The 22112-nt window shown below is 46.8% G+C and overlaps 1 protein-coding gene across 4 annotated transcripts in view; it reads right to left on the bottom strand.

Annotated features, from left to right (window-relative positions):
• Positions 1–499: 499 nt before the first annotated feature.
• Positions 500–22112, bottom strand: part of LOC128894197 (uncharacterized) — a 54445-nt gene continuing 32832 nt past the window's right edge. For 2 of the 4 annotated variants that reach the window (XR_008461478.1, XR_008461479.1), the window contains exon 4: positions 500–616. Coding sequence is in view for 2 of the 4 variants with exons in the window: in XM_054155767.1 (XP_054011742.1) it covers positions 561–616 (56 nt within the window). In the remaining 2 variants the exon portion in view is untranslated. The remainder of the gene's footprint in view (positions 617–22112) is intronic. The other 2 variants (XM_054155766.1, XM_054155767.1) reach the window with 1 other exon arrangement.

Raw genomic sequence — 22112 nt, 5'->3', positions numbered from 1 at the left:
GATCGATCTATCGCACGTGCGTGATCTTCCGCGTAACGCGGAGGGACGCGTTCTGGGGAATCGAAGGCGACGGAGGAAGTGCACGGGGCAAACGGCCTCGGGCCGTCGATCGAGACCGCTAAGAAGGTCTCGGCTGGCCGGCGAGCAGTTGCACGAAGACACGAACGTCGTTGTACAAGCTTTTGCGCAAGAGGCATAATTACGGGCCGAAGAGGAAGCGAGCCGAGTGCGTTAGCACACGTAGGACGAGCGTTGAACGATGAACTTGACACTGCGCGCCAGGGAAACCGGGAACTGGTGAGATCGAGAGCGACCGCCGGAGAGAGGAAAAGAGAGAGTGAGACGGAGAAGGTGTACAACATGTGACGTCAGCTAACCAACCCGTGAATTATTTTTTATTCGAGAGATAAACACTGAATCTAGTGGAGGTATAATTAAGGAGCTACATCGATTTAGTAATTTGGAAAAATTGACAAATTTTGATGTGCACGAAAGCACACTAAAATGGTAAAGTAAATTAATAAAGCAGTGATAATGACAAATACCTGTGTTGGGAAACTTCATTTGGAATCATTGGAAGCTATGGATTTGTCTATGGTAGGCTTTCGTGACTCACCTGAAACAAAGACGAAAGATATGATTAGTAAAAAGAAAAAATTTTAATTTCGATTAGATCATGGATATTACTTCGTTTCACGTAGTACTCGATAAATCCAAAAAGTAAAAACAATTATTCACAAGAGTCCCTTCTCGAGACCTTCAGCTCTCTCATAATTGAAAAATAAACTTTTGCACCTGTCGCCACTAAGTCTACCTACTCACATTCCGAACTTCATCGGTATCTATAAAACTGCTCGATTCGACCCACTCAATGAAGAGGAATTCTAATCAAATCTAGCCTCATCAAAGCTCAAGGATCTCCTTTCACTGAAGCGAACGCTGAAAAGTCGTCATCTGTCGAGATAAACAACTGTCTATCTGGCGAGACTTCGGGGGAACTGGGACGATGATGGAAAAGGACGATTATAGATATTAAATGAGACAGTGGGAATGGGAACGAAACGATACAGGCATCACGCGACAAAAACCGCCGCTCCGAAGCAGGTGGAAGAAGACGAAGGTATCCACCAGCGACACGTGACGCTGACGCGTCGGACGATCGCGATGGCATGACGTATTAAGATCGCGAATTAAGATAGAGGCCGTATTCCAGGCGAGCCGTAAAGGATATCATACGCAGCTCGTTTGTGTCAGATTTGAAGAACGTGCGGAGAAATCCGTCTTCCCCTTTTCCTCGAACGTTTAACAACTGTCTGCTAACGACCGTTTCGGAATCATGATGAATTACTACGTTTCGAATCCCGATCATGATTAACCGGCGAACGTTCAATCGTGCTAAACTGTACCGAATTTGTAACACTACACGGTGGAACAGACTTCTACAAACGTGGTCGAACGAAATCAATTCTTGAAGATTAACAACATGATAAGCTTTTTTTTACGGATTATTGTATTCGATTTGAAGTATTTAATCATTTGTTCTCCATTTCTATTAAATTGATTCGTCAAATAAGTCAGTTTTTATATCGTTGAAGGAACATGTCAATTGATTTTCCTTTCGTGAAATTAATTGTTGTATAAAGTCCATGTATGCCTTGTATGCCTTGTATGCCTTGAAAGTATTGAAAGTCTTGAGTGTCCCTCATGTCCTCAATATTCTCCAAATCTTAAAGGTTTTCCATGGCTTGAAAGTCTTAACAGCCTGAAGCAGATCGATTGCACAATTCGACCACATTGTAGCCCACACCCCACTGGGCGCTCGACAAAGCAATCTTCCGGATTTCTCCCCGAGAGTAATGGTTTTCCTGGTTGGCTGCTACCACGAGCCAGCGCAGCTCGCCGCCAGACGGTCGCTAAAAAATAATTAACCCAATATCGAAGATCGTTCGGGCGGATAGCCGCGCAGTCGATCATACCAGACTTCCAGGTTTCGCAAAGGTCGAGCTTCTCGAGATGAAGAGGTTCGATAGAGCCGCGTTCCGCCAGCCGTAAGAGAGATACACGGGCTTCGTTCCAGATTCGCCCGAGTCCGGGATCACCCGCTTCCTTCTTTCTCCCGTTTGTGTAACAAAGTAAACGTGCCCGGCCAATTTTACGAACGCCGTGGCCGGCTCTTACTCAACCGCGGGGGCGTCGAGTCGATAATTTATATCGCCGTTTCTCGGGCTAAGAGCCCCGATGCGTTATGTTAGATGCAATACCGATCTCTCGACCCGATACTTAAACGCGGTTTCGCTTATTTTTTTAACGAAGAAGATGATGGAATCTTGAAAGACCGAAATACTTCCAAAGCAACAAAGCTCTTGAAAATAGTGACCCCAAGGGTCCCGATTGATCGATCCTGTCCGCATCTCACGACTCACGAAAATTACTGCTAATAATTGCTAATGACCGTGTGCACGAACAAAGAAGGACCGTTACCTTTCGGCGGTAACGATGGCGCGGAGGTAACGTTAGAGGCGGCGTTTATATGCAAATTCGCAGCTCGAACCTTCTCACGTCGAACGGGTCGACAACGCGACTCCCCTACGGTGAAAAAGCCAAATTATTATTCAGATAGCGAGAGAAGCCGATCTATCGTTCTCCGATCGCCGCGTCATTAGTTATGCAACACGGCACGTACGCGAACGTCCTGGACTTTTCGTCGTTTCTGTTGTATACCTGGTGTCGAGTGAATTGCATACTCTTCGAACACCCTCACCTTGTTCTTCGGAACTTCTGTTAAAGAGACGGGCACTGAGAATACTAAATTTATTATAATTAAGGCACCAGAGACTTTTAGTCAAACTATTCCATTAAGAAATCATATTTTCTCTTGTATCAACTTTGGGAGAATGAATTCGAAATCTTTATGCGTTTATAGTCGGCAAAGGATATTTATAGACTTTTAAAGATCCCGCACAATGGCTATACAATGGGTCTACACAGTTATAAGTTATAAGAGTCCAGAGTATAGGGTCCCTTAATGTTCTCCAGGGGAATGTTAAAGCAACAGCTCGCCACAATGGTCGTATCACCATATACAATAACAACCGATACAAGTAAGAGTTTCCCATGCACGCTAATGGGCATCCAACAGTTCAAGGGCATCAATCAAGATCTCACAGTCCCAAGAAGCCAGCGAACGTGTAAACTTGAGGTTTCCGGGTACGAGACACGTCCGTTTGGAAAGCAGTTTCAACTGGCAACAGCCAAGACATTTCACCTGGGCTCCCATCAGGCCTTCCACTTGCTCTGCTGTTCCAGGACTCGAGACAATTTCACTTTCTATCGTTGAAAAGCCTGAATATCCTTGCTCTCAAGCTCTAGGGGGAAGACAGGAAATCTGGTCTGGATTGATACTAGTGATCGTTAACATCGAACTTTTATGAATGAAGAACTTTTATTCAACACACCACAGGTGCTGTGCTGCATGGAAATATACATCTTATTTTTTTTTTTTTTTTTTTTGTGAAAGAAATCTTGACGAATGCCCCTATTCTTTGAGGAAAAATCGAAACCCATCCAGAATTTGAACCTAAGACCAAGATGCCTGGTGCACGAAGAGAGTTCGATTAATCGAATTTTGATTAACTGATACTTGACATAGTTAAGTTACGAGGAAATTCTAGGAAGACCAAGTCTATCACTTTGGTTGACAACACGGAAGCTATAGCAATCGATCGAGGTCCTTGAAAATGTCATCTGAAGAACACCGGCACAATTTCAATCATATTCTTCGTCTGGGCGACAGAGACGCAAACAATGGGCATCCAAAAACGAAATCTAATTAACCGTTGTCGCCAGTAGCTTGCTAGGGTTGTATCTCATGAATATATAAACGTATTCAGGTAACGCGTGGCCTGTAACATGGAGTCACCAGGTGATAGTAAACATGTGTCGATGCATAATCAAAGAATAATTTGAGGAACCTGGCTCTTTGAAGGATGAGTCAGACTGTAGGAACCAACAAGTGTTTCATATATACTACCGCTTAAAAGTATCCGAACACTGAGTTGCCTCTCCGCAGGCGTTGCCCTTGACCAATCCTCCAGAAACTACCTGATGGATGTCCTCTGCCTCTAGATGGCAGGTGACTCTCACCTTTCTCAGAACGGTACAAGTTTCCCCTTATAGAATTTTCACCTGGAAGTCACGTGTAAGTCGAGATCCAGTAGATTAATCCACTCATTCTCGCTGTAATCCAAGTTAAATTAATGATTTCAGATCCTATTCGCAAGAATCGCCTTGGTATCGTTTTCACACGAATCAACAAACTTGGACAGGATCTTGGCGCACGTGAAAGCACGCCACAGGTGATAATGAACACGTGTCCGAGGTGGTTGAGCGATCATAACCGGGTTGCGCTCACAGGGGCAATCTCGCCCAGCTAGAACGCGTTTGGGAACAAAAACCTAATGAAAAGCGCCTCGTCAGAGAACGGAGAAGGGGGGAGGGAGGGAGGCGAGTTAGGCGAGGGGAACTAACGCGTGACTGCGTGCTGCACGCCTGCACCGGATGCGTTTCCTCGGCTGTTACTTCGAAGGGGAGCGATCTGGCATACGAAAGCAAGGACAACCGACATTCCCGCACGAAAATCTAACCGAATGGCGATTGCTATGAAAACCTCGTTGCAACGTTATGCAAATGTCTGTGGCGGGGGAGATAATCGAGGTATAAGATGATGCGAACTGAATTTTCCACGAACTTTTCAAGTTTCTCAGAGTGCCATGTGTCTAATTGCCTACGCTATCGATTCTCGAAGTTCAAGGCGAGGTTCGACGTGCCCCGAGGCTTCTTTACCGAGTAAATGTTTCCTCGGTGTTGAAGCGCTAGTGTGAATACTGTTTGGATACAGCGTGGAAATATTTGACGCCGACAAACCGGCGTGTTAGCGCGTAAATACTTTCGCCGCCTGTGCTTCCACGAATAATGAAGATTCGTTAAAAATGAAGAAAAGAAATACAAAGATAATTAATAGCGATACAGAGCTTGAATGGAAATCGATTTCATAATTTGTTTACGGTTGTAGCTGAGCTGCGATCCGGTTGGACACCGCAATGAAAAGAGCAAGGCTTTTCGAGCGGGATTATTTATACACCGTGCATTACCATTACGATATTATTCACTTACACGAGTTGATAAGTGTTATGGAAGTCAATTATGCGATTACCGGAAAAGGGGCACTGTGTAATAACGCACCGTGCAATTTTCGATACGTACCGATGTGCCTGTGCCTGCAAATTGGCCGCAAGCATCTCGTAATAGAGTCCAATTATCGCTTTTGAATGAATAAAAGGGATCTTGCGGATCGAAACACCGAGGTCGGTATTAAAATACTAACGCATCGCTAACGGTAGCTTTTCCAACAATTACTAATGATTCATTTGATTGTTTAGTGAGTAAATAAATGAAAATATTTTGGAACGATAAAATATCTGTTTTCTTTCTGAAGCGCACTTGCGCTTGAGAATACCTATATCTATATCAGTTCAGAGCACCGCAGTACTAACGGGGCCATTCCTCGACATAGGAAATCATTTGGAAAAGGGAGTGAATCCTTTTCTCGTTTAGTCAATCTATTGGGCGATCGTTAAATTCGATCGGCCAATGTAATGCCAGAGTAATTGCGCTCGTGATCTCCACGGCTGGCGTCTCGCTTTTTGCGTCGTGAGATCATCTTCCTTTCTCCCTTTGGACCTTGGACCTGGCTTCCCCTTTTCTCCACCTCGGCTGGAATTCGTTGTTTGCGCTACACGCGATCGTTATTTAATACAGACTCGGATTTATTCGTAGGAACGAAAACGCACCTCCTCGGTCTGGAATTTTGATTAATTATTCGAGACAAACTCCAGAACTGCGTCAACATGATTTCATTCCGAGATTATAATTTTAGAATGTAGAAATAAATTGAAAAGATGTAGATCTAACCAAAATAGAAACTCAAATTAAATTTAAGGGAGCTACTGTATCAGCCCTCGGAAAATTGCACCGCGCTGGAAGGAGCACGCGGAGGACTCCGTGTAAATCATCCTGCTCCACGCACCAATGTAATGGCGCGGTGATAATATCGAGTTACACGAAGGCGCGAATTACTAATTTGCAATTTACATGCGCGACAAAGTAATTTTCAAGGGGGACGCTTCGATGCTTAGCGTTCAACGGTTATTAGACGACCACGACCTCTCCCTGCACTTGTACGACACAAAATAGCACCTGCGGAAACAGGGAGCACCGCGATTCCGATTTCGATGCATCTATTTTTCCAGAGTCGGTGTTTCTTGCGCGAAAAGGAAGGAAAACGTCGGAATGGATTCTCGCAGAAAAGTATAAGGGGAGTTAATCTGCCAGGAGGATCTACCGTGCGCTAGTTAAAATGCAGAAAGCTTGTAAAGCTTCACAGAGTAGCCAGACTGTAAAATCAGATAAACTAGAGACTCTTGGTGCTGGCTGGGATTCACATAGACGACTTTCAAGGTTAAATAAAATATATATGTAGGATATATGTGGTTTATAGAAACATACATAAATGTATGTTTTATATAAATGGGATATCTGTCTCTATTCCTCCTAATTCATTTATATGTTTATATTTATATGAAGTATATGTATATAACATATATAAAATGTACTAAAGATTAAAATTGGCTGAAAGATTCCTTCGTTTTCAATTCTGCTTGAAGAAATTTCGATAACAGAGAAAGCCTTCGCTTCGAGAGGAGATAGCGAACAAAATGAAACCTTCGAAAAGGCAACATAAATTTTGAAACCTCCAATCTGACCGGACTAATTGCCAGGTTTCACTTAGTTCTGCTCTGAATAGAGTGGACGAAATAAGAAGCTGTCCAGACTTTTCCAATATGTCTACTCGCCGAGGTGGAACGTTGGCGAAGTAGGAACCTCGTCCTGGGTAAAACGACTCGCAAAAGGAACAAATTTCAACGCGGCTCGCGACATTTACATAGAAAACCCGTAACGGAGACCTGTTCCTCGCGTCATCGTGGAAACCATGACGTCCGCAGCGGGGGGCGTAGTTCGTCGAACTTTTTCGCGACGTAACCGTCTAATTAACGTCGGCGTACTAAGTGGAGTCGCGCGAGAACACCTGGAACGTGACGTCACGTATTTATAAATAATTGTCAGCACCGGGGGAAAGCGTGTATCGTCACGTTCAATGCCGCGCGCATTTCTCGTTCGCCGTCTTGTAATTTTATTCGCCTTCGAATGGCATGCTCGATGACGCCAACGATGAGCCATCCCCTCTCAAGGATGCTCAACCCCATCGTTGGATCCTTCGTGCCCTTATCATTTCGCGACTTTGTTGCTAATTCCGGCTGAAATGGTTACTGATCTCATCTTCGAAGGAAATCATCTAGTTGTACTTTATAGGTTGTGTAGAAATGTTTTTATGTTGGGAGGGCTGAATATGGTGTAAGAGGATAAGCTCCATAGTGAAACAGGGGGTTTATGGGACTAGTATACTAGAGTGAATCTAATTTATATTAATATTATAAGAAGAAAATATTGTATGTAGCGAGTAGTCTCTTAAAATTTTTAAAGAACAGAAAGCTACGATACACCTGACTAACATGGGCTATACCTTATTTTGATAAATCTACTCAACGACTAACAATACTTTCAGCTACTATTAAAATTGGGAACCAATCGTGTGATTCGTTTACACCTTCCACGATAAATTTGAAAGAAACAGTAGTATAAATAATGGCTACGTTCCGGTGTTAAGTCGGTTAAATTAAGAGAGACGAGCAGTCAAGGCGACGCTCGGTAACAGTGAATCATCTAACGAGGATGTACGCATCAGTTTGACGTTCAACGACGGCGCGGGATTATCGTAATCTTAGAACGTATCTTCGTATGGGAAGAGGATTTAACCGTTTCAATGCTACCAGGACGCGCGTAATTCAACGAGGCCACGAACGAGCGGGCTTTTATTTCTCGAGACGGTCGCAGCTCGCGACGAATAGAATGCATTTTTCAACGGTTGTGACATTCTTCTGCGAGTCGCCGCGCGTCGTCGTCGCATTTTTATCTGGCGAAAGAGGATTTCGATGACATTCTACGCGACAAAGTATTTTATTCAACTCTGCGTCCTTCGTAGACCGAACTTGCTGGTGCCTTTGTCGAGGCACGGTGAGTCACGTGAGTATGCCACCTTCGGCCACTTTGAAAGGTTAGAATATTTTTAAGGTGGAAGGTTATAGGGGATCTTTATGCGTGGGAACACCTCGTTTACTGCACGGGAGCTTCGATCGTTACGTGGTGGCTACAAGTGGAGGATTAACTAAGGTTAAGTCTGGGCAAATAGAGTAGAAAGAAACCAAGGTGGATATGTTGTGAAAGATTACTCTTTTGATTGGTTACCTCAATTATTGCAGTTTCCAGCTCCTATTTTACTGCAGTTATCGAGATTCTCCACTGTGCTCTGTATTAATTGAGTTCAAAGGTAAGACACAATTCCTCTGGGACACTACGACAACCCTATGAACTAAGGTTGATTAAGACAATGTTTCTCTACTTCCAACGCTTCTGGCTTGAATGGCTCCAGTAAATAAACAATTTCTGTCTCCCCTACTGTAAACCCAACTACCGTCTAAATCGTCGTCATCATAGTCTGATAGAGCAGTACAGGGGGAACACGGCGCAAAACCGTGTCGCGGTGATTGCGGGGGTAATTATAGCGCCGATAATGGCGGATACCGCACGTGCTTCCGGTGGAACGTAAACGTTGCACGGTTGTCGAAATCGCGACGGCGAGGCCATCAATTACGGGACGTACATAAATCCAACCGGTGCGACGAAGCTTCCACGTTTGCAGGAGTCGGGACGACGACTGAAATAGGCGTCCCCCGTGGAACTAGTTTTTACCGTAAATCCGCGGACGACAGCGGAGTCGGAAGAGTCCGGGGTATAAGGACTAGCCGCAAACTCGACCACGAGCTCGACCTTCCGCGACAAAGGGACTCACCGTCGCAAAAATAAGTCCCGCCTCGCTTATAGAGCACCGCCGCCACCATCTCTCGAAATAGTACAAGAGAAACTGAGCGACGACTTCAGGGTATATCACGGGATCGTGGTTTTTTGGTACGGCAGCTTCGATAGGCAAGAACCCTTGGCTACTGGAACAGAGGAGAAAGGGAACGGAGCGATGGAGAATTTATAAGCGGGTCGAGAAGGTACACGTGAGTGCATTGAGTTACCCTCCCCCCCCCCAGAATTCATTTGTTTCTGGTATGACATTGCTGTTGGGATAAAATGCATGATGGTTGGGAGTAATGAATGGAAGCAGGTTGGAGATGTTTGAAGAAAACGAGTTTTTAATCTTAGAAAGAGCCTTGTGCAACGAAGATATGCTACAACAAGTAAAGAAACATCTATGGCCTTGGAAACATGTGACCCTGAAGAAGAAGACGACGCCTTGACCCCGTAAAAAACATTTTCACCAAACGCATACAATGCTTCGTAAACTCACGCATATAGACGTCAACGCATACAAATTACCTTCAATAAAACGAAACGAGAAAGAATGATGCATACCGCGCCATGACTCGGAGGATCAACCGTGTCGGATTCGATCGACCATGGCTTCTCCCGAATTGAATCGTATTAACCGATCGATTATACCTTCGAGATACGCGGTGCACTGTGCAGGCTCGCGGTACGCTCGCCGTGAACGTTGGTATACTCTCCTCAAGGTCACGGGGCCTCAAGTAGGGGCTGGATGCGCAGCATTGTCAGTGAAAACTAGCCTTCAGGCCGCAGACATTCGCGCATTTAAGGCAACCGGCGTCGATCTCGGTCGCGCTCGCGCGTTCCCCTTGCTCTCGGTTGCTCGCGTGCACGAACTGATCGCGTTTAAGTAATTAATTCGACGTGGCCGATTCGCGTTCGTTGATGCCACAAGCGAACGTGAAATCAATCCGGTTCGTTGAACTTCCACGGATGAGGGAGAGAACCGTCCTCCGTATAAATAATTCCGGGACGAAATATTGGCGGTCAGATCGGACGAGCGGACGACAAAGGCTGAACTCCGCAGCTGGTCCGTCTTGAAAAATTAACCGAGGGCGATGGAGAGGGAGGGGAGGAGGGGGCAAGATCTCTCGAGAGAGCCGCTTTTCAAGTTATCGGAATCAAAAAAGAGTAACGAAAGAGAGGAGGCGACCGCGCCGTTGTCCGAGCCATTGATCTCTCGACGGAGAGAGGGATCGCCGCTTTTTCACCGACGCGACGTTTCCACTACTCCAGTACGTCTCTGGCGTCGACTGGAAGAACCCAAGTCGATTAACCGAACATAAATACGTCTTGCTATGGACAACCTAAGAGGAGGACAATGGTCGCGAGTAAACGCGCAACTTGAGACTCGAGAGCTATAATACATAGTTTTATTTAGTCCTTCCAGAGAGATCGATAGCTCTAGCTAGACGATGAGGTATCTTTTGAAATTGGTTAGGTCTCGATTAGTTTTAAATTTGCTTTACTCTCCTGGATTCTCGAAGTGAGAGCGAGGAGTTGTACCAGGTTCGTTTAGTTTCCCGAAAAATGTAAAGAAAGTTCTAACTGAACCAGAGATGAAGAACATCTAAGAATCGAAAGGTTACGTCTGGGTTAGGACTTCGAATCGCGAAAGGTAATCCCCTTCCACCACTCTTCTACCTCGCTCCCTTCGACCAAAGAAGATACCGTCCTCCACAGATAAAAATATCTAGGATCAGGGCAACAATCATAACTTTTTGCCCGTTACAAATACGTTCGAGACCAGTCTGGCATAAAAGTGGTCGCCAGTCGGACGCGTAGTATCCTCCTCGGCGGCGTCCATCCGCAGTCTTAATATTCACCTTACATTTCCCGTGGCAGGAGGATGCGCGCGCTTACGAAAACGACGCAAAAACCCGCTAATCCTGTTTCGTTCGGGACGTCGTTACACGGTTGCAAGAATTATTATCATTATTGATTTTTCTCGATGATGCCGCGACGTGGACTCGTTACCCCTTCCGCGGTAGAGGCCGACACCCTTTAAGCGGTATCCGTCGTCTTCCTCGGTTTCAGCATCCGCGTTAAGTGATTATTGTTCGCGTCCTCGTCGGGACAGAATCGCGATGCAAATGATCCAAGAACGAGAAGAAGTGACAACATTCGCTATATGCATTGGTGATCATTTTCTTTTGGACTTGGGAAGCTCTGATAATTAGCAGTAAAGTAAGAGGTATGAAACAGAGTCAGACATGGTTCTTTGTGTGATATCCCTGCAAGTGAGGGCGGAGGTGGATAGTAAAAATTGAAATGATTATTTATTATTTCTTCATTCAGAAACTGTAAAGGTGGTCCCTGTTAGATTCGGTAAGATCAGTGCGGCCGAATTGAGATTTAAGTAGATTCAGCCGATCCTGGTCAAACACGGCAATGTCTACTTCCAGTTCGACACCAGTGCGCGGCTATCGTGATGGATAAGATTTGACAAAGCAAATCTTTATATGATCAGCGTATTGTATTATTAAAAAGACGAAATTCTAAAAGCCTTTATTACAAATAAAATCGAAACTTAAAAAATGAATTAAGTCACTAAATTGTAAATAATTTCACAAATCCTTTATAATTTCATTTCCTGCAAATTCTGATATTCCTGTCATTCTTCCTACGGCAGAATTTCCGTTTCTGTCTCGAATTCCATCCGCTGGCCGCGCTGTACCCGACGAAATCGATTTTCCCGGTCGAGTGAAAATCCCCTCGGGAGAGGAAAGTTTCTCCCGAGGCACTCGCGTCGTTCAGGCCGTTGCCACTAGAAAACACTTTGCTAAAAGAAGGATCGCGAGCAGGGAAGAGTGAAATATAAGGGGCAGAGGGGGGTCCGCCCCGCTCTCGAGCGGCGACTTCGAAACGCGCGTAATGGCATTCCTCGTTCTCAGCTGCGTTCGCACCCTGACCTTACTCGCCCATATTCGGGCCTGATCGTGATTGCTTTCTGCCTTTTTGCCCGCCAGCTTTCTGTCTCTGTATACGTCCACGCGGATGCGCGTTACTCTTTTCACGGGCTCTCTTAGTATCTTTTTCTTTCGACGCGGTGAAGCGAGAGTGGGTCTCCGTCGTTACACTTTCGCTACCTTCGGTAGCATCGAAAATGCCGCACACCTATCTTAGACTCTGTGTCGTCAATTACTCACACCTTTACAATGAAATACCTTTCGTTAAAATAGAATATACGTGGCGGATACAAATGTGATTTGTTTCCAAGTTTACAAATCAAATTAATCCTACTTTAATGTCTATATCGTCTACTCTAGCACGAGAAAATCTCGTCTAATTCAACCAAACGACAATTTAAACATTTTCTACGTCAACGCCAAAGATTTCCATCTTCTACCTTTCCCAGAAAAGAGTTTGCCCCGCCCACCTGCCTCCTGCCCGCGGCCAGTGGCCCTCGACTAGCCCTTGCGATTTGAGCAGGGTACGAGCGGCTCGTCCCGCCACCGTGTTACGCGAGGACGCGCGTTTAAAAGCGGCCAGGCGATGCGCGCTGGATATATATCGCGTGTTTCGAGCGGAGTGCAACGCGGGCCGAGCCGTGAGCGCAGCGTGCATCGCAATGCAGCGCAGCCAGCATAAAACAAGCTGCCATACATGGGGCGACCGTCAGCCGACTCCGGGTTATAGCAGGACCAGCTCGCTACGAGCTCCGAAGCAAGACGGACGGAAAACTGGCGGAGGGAGACGGAGAAAGAGGGCAGAGAGCCAGGGGGAAAAGAGAGAGGGAGGGGGAGGGAGAGATCCAGTGGATCGAAGGTGGAAGGAGAAGGATCGCGATGAGAGGCAGAGAAAGAGGGGAAATAGAAGGAGTCCGGATAGAAGAAGGAAGGGAGCCGGGATAAAGGCGCGAGAGAGGGCAAGTGGACGGAAAGAAAGGGATGAGAGGGGCGGAGAGAGGGAGAGACACCGGTAAGAAGCGGAAAGAGAAGAGTGGTCGGGGTGGGATGGAGGTAGAGGGAAGGCAGACACGAAGGGTGGAAGGACGAGGAGAGACAGAGACTCCGGTGCACCGTGTTATCCGCGGGTACATGCGATAAGCCCGACTCTCGCCAACGGGGAGCACGTCAAAAGGTCTCGGAGGTCCTCGACACCCTCTGGAAGTCGATTTTCGTACGACAGGCGGGAGTATACCCCTGGAGGATTGGTGTGTTGGTATGACTGACTAACGCGTGGACGATCGAGGGCGATTATTTATTTATTATCAGTGGCTTGAAAGCTCTGTTTGTTTGAACCATTAGTAACCACTGAATTCAACAGAAAGAAAAAGGTTGTCAGAAATTTCACTGTTTGGATTACACTCAACTGTGAGAAGGATCATCATCCAATGGCCAAACCTTCGGTAGCAATTTTGGTCATTAGATGACAAGCATTCTCGTAGTCGAGTCTAGCCTGGAGCTTCCTAATTACAAAAAGATTTTCTAAGGCAGGCTAACGACTATTTACACTAGGCAGAATCCCGATTTTATACGCGACTTAATAACATCACGTACGAACTTTAAATTGGACATGGCGAAAGAAGCACGTATAATGTTGTGTATGTAATCAAGTGGATGTTTATTAGCGCGGGAAGTTGTTCGACCAGCGACAAGCGAGCACGACCTCAGCTGACGGAAGAATCATTTGTCAGTGTCTGACCTAATTACAACGCTAGACTACTTCCGCGATTTGTGGAATTCTGTCGTGGAGATTACTGTAACGCGGATGTTTCCCTTCTCTTTTATTTTCGAGACCCTTGTGTTGGAAAATTAATTTGTTTAACAAATTGTTGCTAACCTTTGGTGATCAAAGAACGATTACCTATTCATAAAAATGGATATTCAAGTTATTCGCGCTGTTTTACATGAATAATTTTACAATCATCTTTAAACAAAGAGGAGACAATTGTCAGGCAATCAAATTTGCACACAATAATGCATCATAACGTTCCACGACGTTACGCTTCCATAATTCCCATATCTACGATAGACGAGTCACAAAGAACGGTACATTTAACACCAACCTCGCCAAAAAAAAATGGAGGAAAAAAGAATCCCCTAGGTCATTAGCTCTTTCCCCAGCTCTGTCCAACTCGGATCGCAATTCAGCGCTCGCGTGCGCGCGTTGGAGCGCCGATTATTCACGCCCACGCGGTGCACCGTGCGTACACGCTTCTCTCTTTCTCTCTTCCTTTATCTGACAATTAATCTGCCATTAAAGGGGACGCAAAAAACGCCCCAACTGAATATAACGACGCGTCTTCCCGAAGCGGTAAACGCAGGCTCGTTTACACGCTCCGTGCGCGCGGGCGCGTTTCCGCCATGTAACGCGATCGATACTCGCGAATCTTCATCAGATTTCGCAGGTATATTTCTAATTACATCGTTTTCCGACGTTCGACCTGGTCACAATTCTACCCATTATGTTCTTTCACAAATACCGCGATACCGCAACAAAAAAGGTATTTAAAATCGAGGAATCCATACCAAAGCAATGCGATATTCAATTCAATGTAAATTCTTTCGTGTAATTCCGTTCGGAATTGAAACAGCGTGAAGCTGCGACGTGTTAATCCGCAATTAATTAGACAGGAAAATTGCATTTTATCGCGATGAGTGGAGGTCGCGGCGCGGCTGGCGCGCGTCGCAAACGCGTGCTCGGCGCGTGCGTGTCCCTCTCGCGAACGACGCGACGGACCGCCGAACGCGAGTGCGCGAGGCGAGTGATTAATTCGACGCGTACACACGGCGGCGTCGCTTGCCACGGGGTCCGCGCGGCGTTTCCTCGCCGAGATCGAATTCCCCGTAACCTTGTAAAGCGGCGGTTACACGGCGTTATACATATCGGCGAAGGTGTCGAAGCCTGCGCGGCTACACGCCCACGCGCCAAACGGACAGATGGATTGGACAGATACATACGCTTATTGGCTTTGGGAGCGCGACTCTCGACTATATCTCCTTAGCACGGGAGATTAATTCCCCCACGGACGAAACGGAAGTGCTCGGAGAGAATTTCATCGAACGAATCGATACGACTGCAGCAGGGAATTAATGGAAACGGAGAACCAGATAGGAAAGTGGCGACGCGGTTGGGCCAATTGGGACCTGCCGAACGTGAGTTGCGAGGCCTCGAAGCGAATTGTATATGTACGAAATATATATTTCATATTGAAAATGAAGATATATGTTGAATAAAAATGTGTTTGGAATGAAACGAGTGTTACTTTCCACTTTGAGGACAAAATATTTATGTCGTACATAGATTCACTTTCAAATGTTAGTCTACAAGTCCTACAATGAACTTTTAGACTAATTAACACCGAATTGATTGGACAGTACACTGCAGATTTAGATCACTCTCAACAAACTAGAAACACTATTAAATCTTGGTTTAAATAATTTCATTATTTGAAAACCGTGATTCAAAATGACGTGCAAGCTAACCTACCACAGGACAGGATATTTGTGTAGAAGTCTTGCTCGTGTTTGTCTCGAGTCTCGCAACATGACAAATCGAATCGAGGCCAAAGGGACGCGCGGACGAGCAAGACCGATGAATAGCGAAGCGGATCTGTCGCGTTTAGATCGGTCTCTACTTTTTCCCCCGGCTCGTCTGGACGTCTCCGTCGATCGCGGATCTAGATCTCCTGGAGTCACCGGTTCACCGAAGAGACAAGCGCTGAATCAAGTTATTTTAGACACGGTTCCACGCGAAACGATCGATCGCGTTCACCGTTAGATCGCTTTTTGTCGCTCCTCTGTCGACGTTCGACGAGTTCGCGTTGCAAATTCAGTCCCGATGACTCGAAGGAACACGAGTTCGCGGCTGCAATCGTGCATCCTGAAATTGCTTTTTAGTTGAGACCGTGAAATCGCGCAAAAACTAGAGCGTGGAGCAAAAAATCATTTCAAACGGGGAAAACAGTAAATAGTTTACTCGTATTTTACTTTGAACCGTTAATTTGATGATAATCTCGTTCCGATAAAAGTTTCCGCAATTTTCAAACCAAGTACTGCATTTATGTTGCGTCAATACGATAAACGGTTTGTCGTTCGAGGAATTTCCCTAGGGGGACGTCGCAGGAAAAGTTCAAAGCGACAGTTTTGGAGTGTAATATATTACTTATGGAGCTGAAGAAATGTCAAGGTTGCCGTAACGTTCTCGTTAATAATGCGATATAAATAGCGGTCGGGCTGGTTCTGATGTTAACCGCAAATGACGGAGAAAGGGAAGAAACGCGGGGGATTTTTTATCCCTTGAGTGTAACCGATCATTCTCAAGGAGTACCGCCTACGATACACCAGGACTTCCTAAGATCAATAAATACTACCATATCTTTGAAATTAAAATTCTCACTCCCTAACCAGGCATCTTCTGGCAATTTTTTCGTCAAAGGACCTCGAAGGACATGAGAAGAGTCGCAAGGCGATACGATGATCGGTCGCAACCTTGGAACCTGTCCCCTCGGGCACGACGAGCCCAGCGCGGGTTCCTCGATTTACACGGCGCCAGTGAATCGTCGTGGAAATGCGTGCCGCGGCGTGTTCTTTTTATTAATGAGCCATCCGCGACGAAGGACGTGCCTCCTGATGATCCTGATTAAACGGCTATCGCCCGACGTCTGCGCGAACGCGTCTACCAGAAAGAAATTAATTATTTTACTGGAACTTAATCTCGTTTCTTCGTTCCGCGGGCGTCCTCATTAATCAACGGCCTCGCTACTTTGTTCAAGCCCTTTGTGGCTCGTCAGGCTGCTTCAGCTTACATTGTGGCATTCGTGAAACCTATGTCTTTCAGATCTATCCAGGCGTTTGTGAAGGTTGGTAGGATGGAAATGGCGTCTGGGGAGTTTTGGAGAACTGGTGCAAAATCAGTTTGACAATTCCACCTGCAACTGTTCCTTCTAAACATCGCAACTCTTGCCGCCACTCGGCAGAGGCCACAGGGTGTCTTCGTACTTGCACAACAATATAAATAAACAGACCTATTCTCAAGCCTGTTCCAAGGGGAAGTATCTACCAATCGCCACAACGCCCTGATTATTCCCGGTCGAGCGCTTTCGCAGTCCCCCTGCCCCCTTGGCATGCATCCGCCAGCATTGTCTCTCGGTATGGTCAGCCATCTGTACCCCAGTTCGCCAACCGCGACGAGAAAGAATTTTCGCGGTGCGATTCTCGTGGGTGGTGGCGCACCGATTTGGTAAACCAGCCCCGAACAATGCACGTCAGGTGAACGATACAGCTCTGTCGCGCTGCGAACGGATTTGGGAGTAACCGGCAGGAATTCAAACGGGCGTGTAGGCGACAGTGAAAGCAGCGTTACTTAATACCCGGCCGTATCGCCGCTCGTAAATAACAAAGACCGCGCGTGCACCAATGGGGTCCACGGCCGACTTTTGTCGCCACGCACGTTTAAGGCGGCCGTGGTGCAGGAACTGTGCGCGACGAAAACCTCTGCGACTTGGAAAACGAAAGTCGAAGAGACGAATTCCGAGTAAGCATGACGAACACGCGAACCCTTTGCCCTTTCGGGCATGGCTCTTATGGCAGAAGCGACGCGGACTTCCTAAATAGGTAAGGTTGGGAAGCAGGACTAATTTTTGTCATACATATCGTAACATTGATCTTCTATTCTAGTAAAGGATCCATTTATCAATAAAGTTTACTCTCTATTGAAATAGTCATCCCCAAAAATCGGAGTATAGGGCATAGCCAACTACTGAGTTACGTTAAACCAAAATTCAAAGTATGTAAGCCGAGCTGACCTTAATCTGTTTAATGTTATAAATATCTGGGTCCTCAAACTTAATCCCCGATGTGTTCCAATACATCGTAGACATCCAACAATTCGTAGATTTTGAAAATATCTAGATGTCAAAGCGTCCACCAAATTGTCTGTAAGACTTCATTTTCAATGGGCGTCAGTGGGGCTAAATTCGAAAATTGCACATGCTGTTTTAAACGCCTGTACAAAGTTCATTTGAGAATGCGTGCAATGCAGTTGAACGCCAACCAATTGCGTTTGGAATGTAATCGAATCCCGAGCGGGACACTTTCATTATTTCTTTTGCTCGTTTAATTTCACAGCTCGTCGCTCGGTTACATCGAAACGCTCTCGTCCAGGTCGCGACCTTACCCAGTAAGGAGCGCGTATATCCAACTCCGACGTATTTCGTGACCCAGCGGTCTGGCTGCATTTTATTTTCACAGCTATTATTAACAGAGAGTGAAGGAGTGCTCTGCTTGCCAAAAATAGAAACAAGCACTGGTTACAAAATTCCACATGCATGCACATATATGCATATATAAAGAAGGATCAAGATCTACCTAGCACCACAGAAGTTCAATAATCTCTCCTTTTTTCAGGAATACCAACAAAACTCTTTTCAATCGATTTCACGACTGGTTTACGATAAAAAAAAAAAGCGTGCATACCATGTTAGAGATCCGCGAGCATAACGAAAGAGGATGCTCGGACGCGTTGAATCCCGACAATGGGTAACCTTGAATTTAACAGAGCGGAAACGCCGGCCGCATCTCACCTAGCAATCTCTCTTTCTCTCTAATTACTTTCTCCGTAGAGCCGGTCTATCGCGGTGATCTGGTCTAATATGAGCGAGAAACCATCCCAGCTGCGGCGCATGTTGCCTCGCATGACGCAACAGTAACCTACTTCCGCCCCGGCGTGTGGTTCATTCATGTGCCCCGCGAAAGAAACGGAACGACGAGAGTAAAACGAGGGAAATAGAACGCGGGCACACAGAGCCGTGCTCGCATCCTTTTCTTCTCAGACACGCACTTGTGCGTCGGTCGCCGCGGTTATCGCTGCATCTGTTGCACGATACCCCGAGCCACCGGCTAGGCTCGTTGCATTAGACCAAAAGTGGCGCTGAACGCGTTGGAAACGTGCCTCGAACGACAGACACCTTTACCTGCGCCGTGGAAAATCGCGTAGCGATGAATTAACGCGCGTGGACACGAGCCAAATCAATTTTATTCGTGTACCTTGATGTTTTTGGAATTGCCGGGTATCGGGGAATGTAGATACTTTCCCAAGTAGTTTCAAAGAGTGCTATTGAAAAGTTCTTGACCCGGCGAAGATACGAATTTCCATCGGTTCCGTCTGAATTCCATCTCCAGGAAAACGTGGATTTGCATAAACATCCAAAGTCCCGGTAATAAGGATCATTATGCGCACAAGAATATTCGCCACAGACAATTTCGAGGCCGCGATATAAATTACGAGTGCGCGGCAAAACGTTCTGGGCGCGAGCGCGTCCATGCATGAGCATATCCGCCCGTAAAAAATGGCGTTGGACGCGCACGCACGCACCTCTGGCACCCCCTGCAAGACGCGGCAACGACCAAGGCTCGCTTCTGGCGGGAATCGCGCGGAGGATCGTTTGCGTTCCGAACGTGAAATAGCGCTGGTCTAACGATCGACGCTAATGGCGAGGAGGAAAGGATATTAAGCGCTCCCCTACGCCCGCTCGCGCGTGGGAGTGACTCTCGTTTTTGCTGGAAACCAAGACGAGGAAAGTTCGACCACTGTCCAGGTGGTCGGAACGATTCACAGCCGAGGAATCGGAGGAATTAGGTATGTGGGGTTCTAGATCGAGAGGGTGGCTCTACCTACCTAGAAAATAGTACTCTAAGCACTCGAGTCATAACACGACTGACCTGTATCAAAACTTGGACAAACTGCACTCTAACTGGTTATTCTAATCACTCGAGCCGCACCAAGGCGAGTAGAGCAACGAAAACAGAAAATGGCTCTCCTCTACCCACGAATTTACAAGGAGACCACTTTCGCCCATCCCCCCTCCCCGTCTCGCGAGCGTCTAGCCGGCCAAGAGAGGCGCAGTCGCGCGACAAACGCGGCGAACGTTTCGCGGCTGTTAACTCGCTCGACTCGCGGCTAAATATGCATATTCCCTCGGTGTCTCCGCGCTGCACGCCCGCTGGAAACACGTTTCAGGATATCATCCGAGGGCGAACAATGGGGAATCAAACGTGGAACGTAGGCGGTCGGAAAACGTTAGGCGAATGTTCTGGCTGGCCGCTCGCCGTTGCAGAATGCGGTTGACATTTCTCGGCAAGTAGAGCGTTACCCCGCGGAACCGATCGGTGATACCCGATTCCCCGTCGAGTGTCGATCTTTCCCTGAAGAGAAACGCTCGAAACTTTTCCCTGATCAGAATTTCTACGGGGTTGTTGGAGCGTGGACCGGAGTCGCAGCTGAGGCACTAGCTGAGTAGCGCCGAGGATTGCAAAGTTATTTGGTTTGGACCGAAGATGAGGGTGCTGAAGAGGGATTAGGATGAATTGGAAGATATCAGAAGAGTCAGAAAAGTGGATGGCATGTTCAGGTTTGTAAAATAGATTACAAAGACAGATCTAGGGTACAACCAAGCCTGAGGGACCTATGTATGAAGATGTCACTATAAAATAAAAGATACCAGGGGAGTCGATAAAGTAGTTGACGAGGTCAGGTCTGGCTCAAGCCTAAGAATTGCAAGTTAATTCGAGTCCTAGTAGAGTTGGTACATCTGGGCTTCAAGTATGTCAACAAGTTCGTCATTGGAGCTTTAGTTTGGACCGATAGCGGGTTAGTCAGCGCTGGAATTTAGGTACGTGCTAATCGGATGTATCCCAATCTAGAAAGCCAAGGGGGGTACGCGTTGATCTAAGCGACGGTCTTTCGCGCGGCTACCTTGCAGTTCAATCACGCTCGCTGTCCCATCAGGGTTCCCGCAGGGCGACAATATTGGAAACTGGTGGCCGCGTAGCCGTTCGCCATTACCCAAAGCGCTAGTTGTTCGCTACTAAGAGCTACAAGATGACTGGACTGGAAGGGGCATTGATGCCATGAAAGCCTCGCATCGCTCAAATGGTACCCCAGGGGTCGGCAAAAAAGATGATAGGTTTAAGTAGTGGCCAGGCTGCGGGGTAACGGAGTGCTTAGATCATCGTGCCCTGGTCGACGAGGTTAGATCACCGTGGTAGCAGTGGTAGGCTCGTATAGAGCTATGATTGCAGTTTGTTTATATCAACTGTCGCACTGTCCTGCGCTGGAGGTTCGGATCAGCGTGGACACGCGGTCCTGCAATCCAGTATCGTACTGGTAGCACGTGCTACAATGTGCGGTTGTGCTGATTGGATGTACCCCAATTCAAATATCCAAGGGTGGGCATATGCTAATACTTAGGGTATACCTAACAGCTTAATCACACTCGCCGTTTCATCGGAATTCCCGCTGGCTAGAATCGTACTGTCCACGTGTACCAGTGTGGTCACTCGGTTGCTAAAGTAACCTGAATGGAAGTGGTACTAATGGTATCCCGGTGTAACTGTTAAGTACCCTTCACTCTCGCTCAAGTTTCAAAGTGGCAGCGTAGACCCGAGAGACCTTGGGCTGGCCGATGAGGTTAAATCATCTTGGTAGCAGGCCCATAACTCAGGGAAGCGTTGAAGCTTGCTGTGTGAATTGCAATTTATGTGTGTCAACTCCCTGCACTGTCCTGCTGGGGCTGTAGGTTTATCTGGACAGGACACGCGGGCTCCAGCATGACACGTGGGTCTTGCAACCTGGCATCGTGGTTGTGCTACAATACGGCGACGCGTTGATGGAGTGTGCCCCAATCCAAACTCCTAGGAGTGAGTGTATCTCTAGCTCATAGCGCTTGAGAGTATAGAGAGCTAGGTCTTGTTGGGCTCCGTGAGTCCTGAACAGCGTCATCCTTCTCCCAGACCTAACTCGAGAAGCATCTGCTTGCTACTTAAAGACCCTCCAGCAACGTTAAGTTTCATACGTTCTCTCTTGGCTCATTTCTTGCTACTGAAGTCGATACAACCCTTTACCTACTCTAGACAATTCGTTTACAGCATAGGCACTCGTTACAACTCAATCTCACAGCCACCGTTCCGCAAGGATCAGGCCTAAGGTAGCGTTTCGCAGAACGCAAATTAGAAATCGGTGTCGTTGGTCGGTTCAGGGCCCCAGATAAGATCGAGACACGCGATGCTCGATCGTTTCGCAGACGGAGATCGCGTTTCGGG

The sequence above is a fragment of the Hylaeus anthracinus genome, unplaced genomic scaffold (assembly GCF_026225885.1).
Source record: "Hylaeus anthracinus isolate JK02 unplaced genomic scaffold, UHH_iyHylAnth1.0_haploid 3, whole genome shotgun sequence".
Classification (NCBI taxonomy): Eukaryota; Metazoa; Arthropoda; class Insecta; order Hymenoptera; family Colletidae; genus Hylaeus; species Hylaeus anthracinus.
The sequence above is the reverse complement of the archived record's forward strand: the minus strand, read 5'-3'. Positions and strand labels throughout refer to the sequence as shown.